This window comes from Nymphaea colorata, chromosome 5 (assembly GCF_008831285.2).
Source record: "Nymphaea colorata isolate Beijing-Zhang1983 chromosome 5, ASM883128v2, whole genome shotgun sequence".
Classification (NCBI taxonomy): Eukaryota; Viridiplantae; Streptophyta; class Magnoliopsida; order Nymphaeales; family Nymphaeaceae; genus Nymphaea; species Nymphaea colorata.
In genome coordinates this window covers 4694484-4710805 of record NC_045142.1, presented here as the reverse complement: position 1 = coordinate 4710805, position 16322 = coordinate 4694484, and the positions used below count along the sequence as shown (strand labels likewise).

General features: G+C 37.7%; 1 protein-coding gene across 1 annotated transcript; it reads left to right on the top strand.

The window, feature by feature from the left end:
* The first annotated feature begins 5763 nt into the window (after nt 1-5763).
* Nucleotides 5764-16115, top strand: LOC116254803 (probable LRR receptor-like serine/threonine-protein kinase At1g05700). The gene is made up of 13 exons (XM_031630385.1): nt 5764-5890; nt 6170-6704; nt 7546-8030; nt 8375-8507; nt 9134-9202; nt 9337-9408; nt 11026-11094; nt 11366-11583; nt 12230-12447; nt 12546-12672; nt 14269-14337; nt 14428-14608; nt 15535-16115. Exons 1-13 carry the CDS (start codon nt 5821-5823, stop codon nt 15977-15979), a joined length of 2691 nt encoding a protein of 896 aa, XP_031486245.1. The 5' UTR covers nt 5764-5820; the 3' UTR covers nt 15980-16115.
* The last annotated feature ends 207 nt before the right edge of the window (nt 16116-16322 follow it).

Here is a 16322-nt window from a genome sequence, read left to right as displayed (position 1 = left end):
CTTTTGTCAATTTGTTTGCTACCCACTTTTTTCTACAATCTTAAGCCCACCCGTTTCAACTTTCGAGCCAAATGAGAACTTGCGGCTTAAAGCTCAAGACAAAGACGCGGAAGATCAGTTTAAGCTCAGCTAATTAAGTGAGGCTGTGATTTTGGAAGCCTATCGGGCATATTATCTTTTTAACGTTTACGAACTGAGACTACATAAAGTACAGTACTCGAGTTGAAGCTATCGAATATGTGTTCTTCAGTTCAGCATGTTTTTTTGTGAAAGCGTTTTCGCTACTTTTCGCAGCAAGTCATTGATCAAGGTCATTATTTGGAGGGTAGGCACGGTAAGCTGTAAGAGGGACTACCTTCTCAGGTTCCCGAGGACGGGCGTGGTAGATCTGCTGAGTGGACAAAAATGAAAGTTGTAATCAAGTAAGACCAGATGTGGCACCAATGGACTGTCCGGAGGGGCACAGCTCAAATGGGTGGGCTAAGGGTACGTTAAGATGTGTTAGTGTTATTTGGCCCGACTCATAGGGGCCTGCTAGGTGAGTCTCTTCATGCAACTTTAATCCGTCTCAATTAGCCAATTTAAATTAATTTAATTCATAGTTTTGAATTCAATGCCCACTCAAAGAAAACGGCCCCAAATTTCATGTTTCGGAAATGGAAAACATTAGAGGGCATTTGACAGCCTTAGATACAAGATCTGAGACTCATCTAGGATTCCTCTTATTTATGATCCAGAGATAGGAACCTGATTATATGTGACATACTGATGCATGAATTTTTGTATGCCAAAATGGTTAATGACCAAAATACTTTCAGTTTACATTGAAAAAGAAAACCTTTTGTAAAGATAAAACTGAAAAACTAAAAAGTAAAAAAAATAAGTACAAAAGATCTTTTTATTAAATTACAAAAATGCCCGTTGTTCACAATGGCGCATGCAACTTTTTTGCATAATATAAACAAACGTCAGATTTTACCACTATGTAAAAAAAGGAGAATTTGATCAGGCCATCGGTTCATAATGAAAAACCTCATATTTGAGGCCGGATTGAAAGTGCGGTCTGACTCTTAAATATATGGATTGGAGATTCTTATACATCTAAACCCTTTAAGCGAGGGCGTTGTAGTTATCAGCCTTTGTGCCTACGTTGCGTGGTACTGGCTTGGGTATTTTTATTCATGGTTAAACAGCCTGTATGCCATTTTTTTGTTGAATAAAAACAATTTATCTTTCTTTCTTCCTTTTCAAAAAACAAGACAAGTTGTTCTCCTTCCGAACTATAACTTGTTTATATGTACATGTATCTTCAAAAGTGGGTCCCACATGCTAAATACCCTCAAAAACCGATACAATTGAGTTTTCTTACAGACTTTACGCGGACGGCACGTAACCAGCTCTTGTTGCCCTTCCTTTTTAAAAAACACAAAAAATCATCTTTAAAAAACTAAAATAATTATATGTAAAGGATATATATGCATATATAAAATAAAATGGTTAATCAAATGTACAAGAAATTACATATACGTATATGTGTTTTTTTTTTAAGTGATTGATGTATCTCTTCTGCACGTCAAAAGAGATCGAATTGTCAGTTCTCCCATGGCAGCAAGAAGATCATCTCCTAATGGACTTCTCTATGACCGACGTGGTCGGCGGGACAACGTCAATGTCACCTCCGCATCAGCATCTACACCTCAGCGACGAGCTTTTTTTTTTTTCCGCCGACCAGCAAAAAAGAGCATTGGCTGATCAAGTCGTCCATCACCGTGGACGACGGAGCAAAACTCCTGAGAGCCATTATCATTCTTTGCGTGATTACTAGTGCCCGACAATGTAAGCATCAAGCCGAACCTAATCTAGCATTAACCCTTTCTTGACGGCAACTTTTCAAGTTCATAAAAGAATCTGCCTGCAGCTTCTTTGCAAGCAGTCATTGTTATTTTGTTATGTAGGATCTGATCTGAAATATTCATGCTCATCACATAAAAAAGCAAAAGATTAACAACCTTGAAATGTTCCTCACTTCTTAAATATGGAAGCGGCTTATCTAAACGAAATATCCAACATCAAGCTTGAACTTATTGCTCTGGTTTGCTAGACAACCTTTACTCTCAGTAGATTGTCCCAGTTCTTTCAGAAGGTGATAAACAGGGATGAAGAAATTACCATGCAAGCATACCGATGATGACTTCTCATTTGCTTAAGCTACGTTATTATCATTAATTTGTCTCATAAAATTTTGTATTTGCACCGACATTCATTGCCATGTTCACCGTCTGTAGTTCTGCCAGATGGGTGTCCATTCGTTGCCCTGTTATTCTTTGTTAAGTTTTCGTCATCGTTAAAAGAAGGGACAAAACAATGGCATCGGTGCCATTCACAGGGATGAGGAAGACAACAAGACCATGACAGTGAGCCGGGAGATCCACGGCATGGCAGAGAGCCCAAGTTTCCATGTAATCCATGTAACCCTGGTTGTCCCCTGAGAATACAAGACCTTGAAAGTCCACATATAGAAACAGAAGACTAGTTCTCAAATCGACAGCACCTTTTGTCAGTTTGTCTGTATAATCAAGTTGGCTTTGAGTGGTTCTAGTTTGGGTATCTTTCTTCAACGTCCAACAGCTTGTTGGCCTTTTTTTTTCTGAGTAAAAACAATTTCTTTCTTTTTCTCCCTTAATTCTAAAAAAAAAAATAAAATAGGACAAACTTCTTGAAAAGGATATAAAGAAAAGGGTCCCCTTTCATCATCTTTAAAAAAGTTGAAATAATTATTTGTAAATGAGATATAATATAAAATGATTAATCAAATACACAAGAAATTATAAATACGTATATATGCTTTTTTAAGTGATTAATTCATTTCCTCTCCACGTCAAAAGAGATGGAGTTGTCAGTTGTCTCTCTCGACAGCCAGTAGATCGCCTGCTAATGGACTCTACATGCCGGACGTAGTGGACGGGACGACGTCAATGTCACCTCCGCTTCACTACTCCTCGAAGTGATTAATGCATCTCCTCTCCCCGTCAAACACGAGCATGTTTTTGGCGGACAGGGAAAAGAGGCATTGGCTAATGAAGTCATCACCGTGGACACAACCAAGTCATGCGTGTACCCTGGGCACGGCACTCAGAATAAAAGAGTGCATGTCATTTTCATAATTTATTAAAAGAAATATTTTTTACAGTTTTTCTATTTTTTTATTTTTACTTTTGCATTTTGGTAATTTGTTAAAAAAATGTTTTCATAATTTTTTTATTTTCATTTTTATATTAAAAAAGTTTTTTTTTTTAATGTAAACTAAAGACATTTTAATATTAACCATAATGCACACTAATATGGCACATATATAACCAGGTTCGAGTCAACGTATCCTCCGTGTCATTATTATTCTTTGAGTTATTAATAATTCCCAACAATGTCAAGTATTAAGTGAAACCAAATGTACCATAAACCCTTTTTTGATGGCAAATATTCAAGTTCATAAAACAATCTGCCTGCTACCAAGCGTTCAATGACATTCTGTTATGTAAGGTCTGATCTGAAATATTCATGCTCGTAACAAAAAAAAAGAAAAGAACTAAGAAGTTGCGCAGTTTGGTGCGCACACCCTTGATAAGCTTCTCATTTCTAAACCAAATCTCCAACATAAAGCTTGAACTTCTTCCTCTGTTTTGCTAGACAACCTTTACTCTCAGTAGATTGTCCTAGTTCTTGCAGAAGGTGATAAACAGGGATGAGGAAATTAGCATGCAAGCATACCGATGATGACTTTTTATTTGCTTAAGCTGGGTTATTATCATTAATTTGTCTTATAATATTTTTTATTTGCACCAACATTCATTGCCCTAATGGGTGTCCATTCGTTGCCCAGAAATTCTTTGCTAAGCTGTCTTAATCGTTAAAAAAAGGAACAAAACAATGGCATCTGTATTCTGTGCCATTAACAGCGATGAGGAAGACTACAAGACCTTCCCAGTGAGGCAGGAGATCCCCGGCATGACAGAGAAGTTTTTATGTAACCCTTGTCCACATGTACAAACAGAAGGCTAGTCCACGGCATGACGACTCTCAATCCTTGTCCTCCCCCGAACCCTTCTCCACATATACAAACAGAAGACTAGTCCACGGCATGACGACTTTCAACCCTTGTCCTCCCCCGAAGACCTCGAAAGTCCACATATACAAACAGAAGACTAGTTCTCAAATCAACAGCACCTTCCTTTGTCTGGTGTCTCCAATGATGCAACGGGTTTGCCGGTTTGGTGCTCGATCTTCTTCTACGTCTACACAACCTCACCTTCACCATCACGTTGAAGTTGTTAAGCAAGAAAACAACCTCGATTATATTCTTCAGTCCCTTGATAATTTGGAAAAACAAAATTTAGTAATTACTTGTAATTTTTTAAAATTTGTTGTTTGGTCGAGTAAAAGTATAGAAAATATAGTTAGTCCACGTGGAAATTTTAAAAATACTCTTCGGCCACTCAAAGGAATTTTTTTTTTTCCACCTTGACCGTGTGGAATTTTGGAGTTATGAGTTTGGAAATCATTCATCAAATTAAGTTCTTGAAAGTAAAAAAAAAAAAAGAACAGGAATGATATGAGCTCTTCTTTGATAAGTTATTGAAGAAATAGATACCACTTAAGAAAGAAAATGTTGGTGGACATAACGGGATCTACACAGAGTTAGATGGGTTGATTTAACTCTTCCATCTCTTCCCAAATCAAAGTCTTCTACTTACATGCTTATGTCTTGGTATTTTGAACATGAGCAAGGTAATGGACTCTAACGCAATCCCAATTTTCATGCTGTCATATTTTCTAGTTCAAATAGACCTAGGTTATGGATAACACATATCGTAAGTTCAATTCGAATTGTTTCTAGCTCAAATGATTCATCCTTTTAAGATGGGATGGTTACAGCTCAAGTACTGGATTCTTCAAGGTCTAGATCGGCATGCAAATCAGGTCCAGTCATGACTGTATATCTACCTCATGTCATTTCATTTGGAAAATATGACGTTGAAGAAATTTGTGGGCAAACTTTGGCCCTCATCTAGAAACAATTCTTAAGTACGTGATCTTGTTATAAATTAAGTTGCATGCAAGGATACAAGGTCGTCCCGTCCAGTATTTATGCGTTTGAATGCATTAAATACTACGTACAAGTAAGGGGACGGTTGATAACGCGGTACGTATGTTGTTGAATCTTCATACTGAAACTACAATAATGGAAGGATGAATAGTCGTTAAACGTACGAGTAAGGGACCGGTTTTCTTTGACAAATGCCGTCACTTTTCAAGCCTTATAAAGCTTGTCTCAAGGGAAAACATTAATAGGACTTCTTAATCCGATGTACTCTTGATCTACTTACAGATTTAGATTCGAATTTGAATTTAAATATAAATAAAAAAAAGAAATCTATATCATACGAGAATCTGAATTTGATACTAATATAATTGTTTCATTCAGATTACAATCCGAATATGTCTTCTAAACAGCATCTGAACTGCATCGCAATATGGTAACAACCAACTTTCAAAATGTGCGGACAGGGTGTCTATTTAAAACTAAACCTGCAGCTCCAGATTCCAATTTGATCGGACATTTATTTAAGTCCAAATCCAACAACATGTCACTCTTAAAATCAAATTATATCCAACTTTTTTTTGTTTTTAGCTGCAGTTCATCTAACCGCATTTATTGACATCCCTATTTATGTGCAGGCTCTCTTTGCCAAGTTAACGCACAAAGAAAGGTGGTTCTGCTTCTGAGCGTGGAAACCGCTTGTATCGATACACCATCCTTTCAAGATGGCAGCAAGCTCCCTCCTTTTTAGCTTATGCATTGGCCTCCAAATTTTCTCTGGATTTGCTGACAAACGTAAGTGCTCTCATGATCTCACCTTGGGCTTCTTTTGTTTCTTCGTTAATGAAGAAATCCACACCAGATTGACCCACATGGATACTCCCACACAATTTCTGCTTTTAGTTCCCCTCCTTCCTCTACGTATCTGTAACTAATGTTTTTCAAAAGTGGCATGTTTCGGGAGACTGATTGCTTTCATACAAGGGCGGAGTTTGATTTCAAGGAACTACAGACCCACCCCGAAAGGGCGCACTTCATGCATCATAACTGGTGAGTTTCTTGTTGTTTTTCCAGTGTTCTTGAACATCGATTGTGGAACAATGGGTACGCGCACTGACAGCCGGGGCATGGAATGGGTCGGCGACGACAGTTATATCAATGCAGGGAGTGCTTTACCTGCCGTAGTGCAAAATAATAGTGATTTGTACGGACAAGAGATCAACAGCCTCCGATACTTTCCCTCCCAAAAGAAAAGCTGCTACGTGATCCCAGGCGTGAACAGGGGAAGGAAACACATGGTTCGAGCATCCTTCTTCTACGGCAACTACGATGGGAAATCATCGCCGCCATCCTTCCATCTTCAATTTGATGGCAACCATTGGGACAGCGTGACAACTTCATCCAACAAGTCCTACTATTGGGAAGTAATATATGCACCCAAGAGAGAAAACATCAGCGTCTGTGTTGCTCGGAAATCGCCCGACCAAATTCCTTTCATCTCAGCTCTTGAAATTAGGGAATTTGAGCCGGGCATGTACGAGACGGATGGCGAAGAAGACTTTCTTCTATGGGGGCAGAGGAAAGCATTCGGATCGAAAGTCTTTGTTAGGTAAGACGAAAAGTAAGACTTTCAACTGTTTTACGACCTTTTCTTTTCCAACCTTACACAAAAAGATTGCTAGTATTTTGATTATCCGCTACACAATTTTTTGTTTATACACCGAGCAGTGCATATAATCAGTTCGGTGTACATAAGCTGAAATTAAAAGTTTTGAAAAAGTCTTTTCATACTTCTTAATTTCCGCTTCATAATATTTAAGGTTTTGAAGCAAAAGAAAAAGTTATCAGAATTAGCCTGAATTAGCTCGATTAACTGTAACGCGTTTTTTAAATAGCCTCAAAACTTTATTTTTTAGCGAGTTTCTTATATTTGTTTCATGTCTCGTATGAACAACTTCTGATGTTTTTGCCAATTCACAGCCAATTCTTTAAATCGGCAGACTCAAGGATTCCGTTTGCAAACCGATTTTTACAACATAGGACTAAACTACTTTATTAACATCATAACTAGAAAAATACATTTTACCTTCGATGTCATATAGATACGGTTTCTACGATTGTGTACTTGGATGTTATGATTCGTACATAATTAAAATTCTAATGTTTGTGCAGCTAAAACTGGGAAATTATCTTATGGTACAAATTATATATATATATAGGTGATGTACAACCTCAGCCTACCATCCATACGAACTACCTGCAATATTTAACACTGAAAAAGAAAAGCGGACTGGTGGTTGCCCGACGCCCTGCCTTGTGAGATGGCCGAGGAAGTGGAAGCGCCTTCCCCGGAGTTTATTGCCTTTGCTCTGTTGTGCCCTGTGCATTCTCCGGTTTTGTGTTGTGCTCGGTTCCTAAAACGCGTTGACTCTCGGTTGTTTGATTGGCAGGTATCCTGATGATTCTTATGACCGTTATTGGCATCCAAGTGGTGAGATCGACGGCACCGTGACCGTGGCGAGAGATAACATGAGCTTCATAAAAAACTTCACGGATATTCCGGGATTGGCATTAGCCCACGCCATAACTCCAGCGTCGAGCAATGCTACGACTCTGACAGTCCCATTGTATTTGGAAGATGATACATATTACTACAGTTTCTATTTCTCCGAAGTGTTAGAGGCAGCTTACCAGAATAAGAGCAGGTCTTTCGATTTCCTTGTTGATGACGAAAAGCTTAACGACTACGGTTCTATAATCCCACCTTATCAGTCAGATGAGTGGATGCATTACAATCACGGTGGTCGGAGACTGACTGCTGGATCAAACATTTCCTTGGTCAATACACCAGATGCATCCCTTCCTCCCATCCTCAATGCCATGGAGCTTTTTAAACTCAAGACAGGACTAGCTGACGGAACTAGCAGAAATGATGGTATCTCTCTCTCTCTCGCACACATAAGGAACTAGTGCACACTTTATGAATCAATTTCCTGTACTTAGTTTATGGTTCGCATTCATATAGATACCAGGGCTGGCATTAGTGGACGCTATAACACCAGCAGCGAAGACTACGACGACTCTCACAGTCTCGTCTTCCGAGCGTCAATTGGAAGATGATCTCTATTACTATGCTTTCTACTTTTCTAGGAAAACGCAACAAATAATAATAATAATAATAATTTGCTATATTTGTGGAATTAATGTGGTCCTTTTTACCATTTCTTTTCACTAGAAATTTGAACAAAATGTTCGGTTTTCTGACAACATGATTTGCAGTGAACGCTTTGAAGGTGTTGCAGGGTCAATATCAACAGCTTCAATCATGGGCAGGTGATCCATGCCTTCCTGCAGGGTCCACTTGGGATTGGCTCAACTGCAATGCTAACGATTCACCTAGCGTTACTGAACTGTGAGTAGGATACAAATTTATGAGTTTCCTCTTAGAACATTAATAATAATGAACATACATTATGTTTTTAAAAGACAAGTTCAAAATCAACATGTTTTTTATTACAAAAAAAAAAAAAAAAACATGTGTTTGAAACGTGTGTAAAGAAAAATGTTTTAAAACCCCAATGGTGTGTTTGCCGAACAGCTTATTCGTTATATTCTGATCTTGAGCTTCAAGCAGGAGAATAGATGAAAATGTTGGTTAATAATTTAGATTTATTGTTATAGGAAATCCTATTTTTTGAAAAAAAAAACCCTCTTTTATATGTCCAAATAGATCAGCCGAAAAAACATTACTTTTTAAAAAAACTCAAAATAAAAAAAAGGCCAAAAACATGTTTCGTGTTCTTTTGGCATTCCTTCCACATTTTTCATTTCTACATTTCATTCTTACATTTTTTATATTTATTTTTAGGATTTATTTTTTTTTTAACTGGTAGAGGTTTTCAATTTTGTGATATTGTACCTATGAAAAATCCAGCCATTAATTTAAATTGCAAAATCTTTTTCCTTCTCACAGCAAGACTAATACTTTGATCCTAAGGCATCTTTTGAGTATGTTGCCCCTCTCTTTTGCTTTTTAAGTCACCTTAGCGGGTTGAGCTTGATCGGTACCCTTCCAGACTTCAGTGGCCTGACTGCGCTTGAGATAATGTGAGTAAAACACAGTCCTGCTTCGGTTTCCACTTATATATATAAAACACAGTCATGCTTCGGTTTCCACTTTTATATATATATATATATATATATACACACGGAGTTTCACTAAATGCCATTTGATTTTGCAGTGATCTCAGTAACAACAGCTTGAACGGTCAGATCCCAGAGTTCTTAGGGAGATTTCCTTTCTTGAAAGAGCTGTAAGTTTATAGGCAGAAGAAGGCTAAATACATGAAAGCCAGTTCACATGAAACCAAGTTTTCTGTTTTGTCAGTTTGAGTCCAAACACTTTTTACTACAGAATTAAGCTTGATTGCTTGCTGGAAAGCTATGCTGTCACCCATGTGTTTTCTTTTAATTGTAATGAAGCTCCCCCCTTCCTTTACCCCATTAGCTCCAAAGCTGGTGGGGCCCAACAGAGGAAGGCGGACCAAATGTTCCTCGATTAAATAGAAATACTGTCTCCACTTTCTCTAGGTTATAAGGCTTACTTTCACTGCCTTGACGCGCTGCCCACATCAGACTTTTACTTGTGTATCATTGGCCCCTCTATCATAAAGAGTTGATGCTTTAGAGATTTAAAATAAAGACCGACCACCTACCAGCCCCTATGCTGAAAGAACTCCTTACGTTAATGGCTGCAAGATCAATGGAGAGCTTACACAGAATATGTCACCGGAAGAACTCCACATGAAGGTAAGTCTAGAACCTCTAGAGGAAGTGATACCGTGCCGGTCGACCTGATAATTTATGGTGGCGTTTGGTATTTGTTCTATGCTACTCCAAGAATGCCCTGTTTCTGGAAAGAGGAGATGCTCACCAAACATTGGCATAAGTCGTCGAGGCCAAAGTGTTCTTCTGTCTTCAAAGAATGTAAAAAAAAATATTCTTAATTATAACACCACTACCCATGGAATGTGTAGCCGAACTCTTTTTATAGCTGCAACTTACATTGCTAGTGTAACACTGCTGGGAGTAGGGTCCCCACCTTTTATTGATTATCAAAGAATAAAGAACTGTATCTCACATTTCAAATAGGTTTGGCTAGTGACAAGCTCATTTTGGCCTAACGCAGTAAGTAAATAGGCTGAACAGAACCTAGTAAGCCAATTATGAATTATCTACTTGTCTCATTTAAGCTTTAAAGTCAAGTTCATCAGTTAAAGAGAAGTAATGTTTATGAATAGTTTCCGTGTTTGTGATTCAAGCACTTCATCCTCTATTGTCATACAAACCGGCCATTAAATTTTATTTCTTTTATCAATTTGTCGATCACCTATACTTTTTTCTACAATCCTAAGCCCACCCATTTTGATTTATGAGCCAAATGAGAACTTGTGACCTAAAGCTCAAGACAGAGACGCTAGACGATGAGTTTCAGCTCCAGCTAATTAGGTGAGGCTATGATCAATTTCTTGGAAGCCTACTCAGGAATGCAATCTTTGTAACATAGACGAACTGGGACTGCTTAAACTAGTACTTGAGTTGAAGCTATCAAATGAATCAGGCACTATGACCAAATATGTGTTCTTCGGTTCTGCTTGTTTCTCAAGGCACTCTATGCATCCTTAATAAAGTGACCATATTTCTTGCAGAAATCTATTATTTTTCTTACAGGGAATGAGGATATGGTCAATATGGAGTTGTTTCCTTAAAAAGAAGGGTCACCATGTTTTTATTAATTACTTGTTTAAAAATTGCAATGTATTGAATATTTTGCTTCTTTATCTGAATGCACTCGTGAAGTATGAATCTGCAACTATGGTTAATCTCCATTGAGCCATTATTATGTTGGAATTTCCATTGTTCGATTGCAGGAACCTAGCAGACAACAAATTCACCGGATCCCTACCGGCATCGTTGGCAGGCAGAAAAATAAAACTAAAGTAAGGACTGTACAAAGGAAGCAATGCACCTTTGTGAGCATACCCGGTGTATGTGAGAGAGAGAGAGAGAGAGAGAGAGAGAGAGAGAGAGAGAGAGAGATGGAGAGAGAGAGAGAGAGAGAGAGAGGCAAGCATAGAGAGCTTGGATAACTTCTCCGGGGCGTCAAAGAGGCCATGAGAATGAACAAACTAAAAATATGATATTTGCAACCAGTTGATGGTGCTTCGTCCATTGCATGGTTTAAATGTCCTTAATTATCTTTGTTTTCAGTACAGGGGGAAACAACCTCAATGAATCCAAGCCAAGCCCAAACAAGCCAAGTCCACCCACAAGAGAAGGCAGAAGAAGTGTGAAGCCGATCATAATTGGAGTATCAGTCGGCTCAGCTGTCTTACTTCTATTGCTAGTTGGTTATATTGTTTATGCATGCCTTCGAGGCCAACGTCCTGAGCAATCACCTACTAATGTTGTGGTTGTGAATAATATAGGTAAGTAATTTTATTTCTGAATGTGCCTCAATATTGTCCATTTAAATTAATGGCTATATAACTACCATGAGTTTCCAGCTCCCTCTAGCATATAGGCCAAGCCACTTCCCCTTGAAAGGCTGAAAGAGGCCTCCTACTTTAGAAATCAGAACGTTTCTGGTTACTCAAAACCTTTTTGAGCATTTGTGCGTGTTATGTTGATAATTGCCTAGCCAGATCTAATTTTTTGGTTATGCTTTATCAACAGAAAATTGACACATAGATCATAGCTGCATGAGGTCCATGTGTGTATCTAACACATTTTCACATCTTCTTTTAGAACAAAAAAGAAAAGTATTTTAGAACTACTGCATATATACACAGACTCAAAAGCGGCTGGCATACGGGAAACATGCAATGGCCATCAGGAGGACATTCATTGTCTAGTTCCCATGGGCACCATATCCTTAAGTTGAAGCAAGTAATTCTACTCCTAAACAAATAGGCATTCAAAATCAGTTGTTTGCATTATGTTTCTTTGTGAAATTAGATGGAATGGAAACCGTTAACTCTGCAATGGCTCAAAAAACAATTTGGCAACACATGGAAACGACACATCACAGACTGAAGGCTTAATTCATTAAAGAATTTTTATGTGAAATTGTAGAGAATCAGACGAAGCAACAGACTGGATGGATGCAGCTAGTGCCTAACCATGGATTCACCCATGAAGAGATTGTGAAGATCACATGTAACTTTGAAACCATTATTGCTGAAGGAGGATCAGCTTCTGTTTATTATGGGTGCCTTAATAGTGGCAAAAAAGTTGCAGTCAAAGTATTGAAAGATTTGCACCAACGAGGACCTAAAGAATTTGTTGCAGAGGTTAGAGTGGAGTTATCCTTTATTGTTTTAATTATTTATGCTTGTTTTATTTCCATTAAAATATGAGGAGGTCAAGTTTACCATGTGCAACATTTCAGGTCAAGTTGTTAGCAACAGTGCATCACAAAAACCTTGTCCCATTTGTTGGATATTGTGATGAAGGAATGAACATGATTGTGCTCTACGAGTACATGCAGAATGGAAGCTTAAGAGGCCTCTTATCAGGTACAGACATAGCTAAATTTCATTTTCTATATTATATCATGAATTTAGCATAATAAATAAATCATGTAAACAATATGCAAATCATGCCCTGCAATAAGTTGAAAAAATATGTTAATGAACATGCATATAACATAAGTATTTGCCTAACAGCTCTTTATAAGCATTTGATCATGGCATCTGATTATGTGCTCATCACATAAGAATACTTAATTAAGAAGTTAGGCAGTTCGAAGAACTGGTCTTCAAAAGGCTTCTCACTTCTTGCCTAGCTGAAATATGGAAGCTCATTTGTCTAGTACTAATGGAAGATTTTGTTCTTTTATTGTCGCCATAATTTAGAATATAATCCTTCAAGGACCAATATTAGCATCACAACCTTTATCATCCATGAAAATATAGAATATTGACACATACATTTAACTTTTAGTGAAACTATTTGCTGGTAACTGATTTGGTACTTGTCTTCCATATATAGTCAACTTGATCATACTGTTTTCTTTGATACTTGTGAGGAAGACAAACTCCACTGCACACTATGTTATACTTTTGGCCAAAGGAACAAAGTATGAAGCAACACACAAGAACTTGGGCAAAAAAGAGGAAAACAGAATTAAGGTGGCTCAACCATGAGTCTACCTCCACCGCAAACTCTTTCTTATTACTATGTCCAAAGAAGCACTAGTACAACCCTTGAAACTCTCTTTTTTCTCTCTTTCTTTTTTGGAGCCATACCTTACAAACTTGGGTACCTACGTATTCATAGGCAAAGGCTTTCACATGATAAGCTTTACATACTCATTATAACCCTAAAAAAGATAAATGTTTCTCACTTTATTTAGAACTTCTTGTTCAAGGCTTCTCTACCGCCGCCTCTCACCAACCTAATTTATCTTCATCTTTTCCTCCACGCATAGATCTTCAAGCTAAGCCTCTTGGTGAACCCTTATTTGGCTAAAGGCTGGACCTCCCGCCAACCCTCGTTTACACAAATCCTTGTAGTGCTTGCATAAGTGAATTTCTTCAAGGGTCAGCCAAAAAATAGCTTATGGAATTGGAAAAATTTGATCAGAAATTAAAAACTTTGGTACTCATATATTCAAGCTAAAAAAAGCAGTTGCCAAGCTTTTGGTGAGATGGATGGTATTTCAGATTAGATGTATATGATTAATAAGTGGCATGGCCGAAGCTAGAAAGCTATAATTAAAAGAAGAAAAACATGATCATATTCCACCTCGTGAGTGGATTATAGCATGGATTTTTTCAGCAGACCAAACAACATATGGTGAATTTAAATTGAAGAGCTAACAATCTATTTCCTATCACCAAAAGTTGACATGCTACCTAACTCCAGAAGACCAATGGGGCTAATAATTGTCAGTAAGAAAATGTCTAAGCAAGTAAGATATTGTTCTACCCTCTCATACACACACACACACACGTATATGTATATATATATATATATATATATCCTTCTAGAACTTGAAATTTTTTTTTTCTTAAACCCACCAAATCTTTATTGAATGCTTAATGCCGTTTTGAACGTAATAGTGATACATCATAAATTAACTAGTAAGAGGTCACAATTGTTGTTTGTAGGCAGGAAAACCACAACAACACCCTTAACATGGAAGAAGCGGCTGCAAATAGCTTTGGATGTTGCAATAGGTATGCAAGGCCCTGCCCTTTGGTTTCAGTAGTCTTAACGTCTTTATCATCCATTAGCCAATGCTTATATAGCTTGTTCATGAGATTCAGGTTTGGAGTATCTACACTCAGGTTGCCAACCAGCCATCATTCATAGAGATGTAAAGACTACAAACATCCTTCTTAATGAACGACTAGAAGCCAAGCTAGCAGATTTTGGGATTTCTAGGGCTGATGAGAAGACTCAAACATCAACCGGGATTGCTGGCACCCCTGGATACATTGATCCGGAGTATGTTTTTTCTGTTAAACTATTACACCTTTTCTAAATATTCAAGCGCTCTTATGGCCCACGCCATGCCAAGATAGGTTCGTCGAGTGCATCATGTTGGCAAGGCCAACTATTGTGATTTTTGGCTCCATGTGACTTGATGCTTGGGGTAAAGAATATATATATATATATATATATATATATATTTATATATTTATATTTATATATATGTATGTGAGTACACACAAACACATGACATAGGAAAGCGTAGCTGTTGGCTACGTGTGAACTGCAATTTTGGTTATTACATGCTGCTACATGCTTAATTGACTACCAAATTCTGCAAGTGGATCACAATGAATAAATTATCACATACTCTGCTTCCAACTGAGACCTATATATGAGCTATTGACTTTGTACTAAGAAAGAACCTAAAGTTGCTTGTTATGACTATGCATGGACACCATTATGCACAAGTATATGATTAATGCGTTACTTTCAGATAATCTGTGCATGCATTTTACTCATGTTGCATGTTTCAACTATTTGATTTAGAGAAGTCATTCTATGAATATTTAAAAAATAACTATAAATTAAAATGAGAAGGTATCGTCGAGTTATATTCAGGAAGAAAATAAAAGAAGCTAAAAAAGCACTAATTGAATAGCATCAAGAGGACAAAATTGCTAAATGGGGCTGCTGATCCTCAAAAATCTAAAACCTAGGAAATTGTAATTGAATATATAGATATTGCATATCCCTAGGTACCCTCTAGAATGTAGGTTCTATGGTGTATAACTGGTCATTTGTTGGTAGAATAAGCTATTAGATACACGATAAAAGCAAGCCACTAGAACTACTCTTCTACCTTCTAAGAGAAAGGAGTACAATTTTTTTTGTTCGTGGGATTAACTCTAAGGAAGGTTTATCGTGCATCTGTCTCGCAGGTATTCCGAAACAAGCATTCTCACCAAAAAGAGTGATGTTTATAGCTTTGGTATTGTTCTTTTTGAGCTTATTTGCGGCCACCCAGCTAAATTCGGCACCCCCGAGCAGTACTTTCATATTGTTCAATGGGCGACATCAAATATTGTGAGTGGTGAAATAGATAGCATTGTTGACCCAAGGATTAAAGGGCAGCATAAAATGAATTCTATGCAAAAGGTTGTAGAGGTAGCAATCGCATGTACTGCACGGAGTTCTGCAAAGAGGCCACACATGTGTAAGATTCTGAATGACTTGAATCAGGCAATGGAGATGGAGATGGAGGCTGGTTCCGAGGAGCTCGAAGTTTCAGCTATAGAAGTTGTGATTACTTCAGAGTCTTCAACTGAAACATCTCATCCTGTGCCCAAATCACCAAGGACATCCATTAGAAAGTCAGAAGCTTAATTTCACATCAACATCGTAGCAGACAAAAGAAAGCTTCAATGCAACATTAGCTGATCTTTTGCTCCTTGACAATCGAATCACTTAAAACATTTATGGATAGTGATGATGAATAAGCATTTCATGAGTGGATTTAAGTTTGAACTTTCATCCTCCTGTAATAAAGATTGCTCGTGTCTTTTTTATTCATACTTGTCTCCTTTTATTGTCTAACAAACGGAAAGCACTGCACAAAGTGGCCGTACATGCCAGGCTATGCTGCTTAGTCCTTGAAGATTACGGAATTTTTTCAACTAAGAAACTACCTTCAATTGGCAGATGAATATTTGATACTGTTTAGCAAAGA

Bases quoted from the DNA above. Each gene is read 5' to 3' on its own strand.
- LOC116254803 (XM_031630385.1), top strand. From the start codon at position 5,821: ATGGCAGCAAGCTCCCTCCTTTTTAGCTTATGCATTGGCCTCCAAATT. The intron at 6,705-7,545 runs GTAAGACGAAAA...TTTGATTGGCAG, and splicing joins GGATCGAAAGTCTTTGTTAG to GTATCCTGATGATTCTTATG. The intron at 14,609-15,534 runs GTATGTTTTTTC...TCTGTCTCGCAG, and splicing joins CCTGGATACATTGATCCGGA to GTATTCCGAAACAAGCATTC.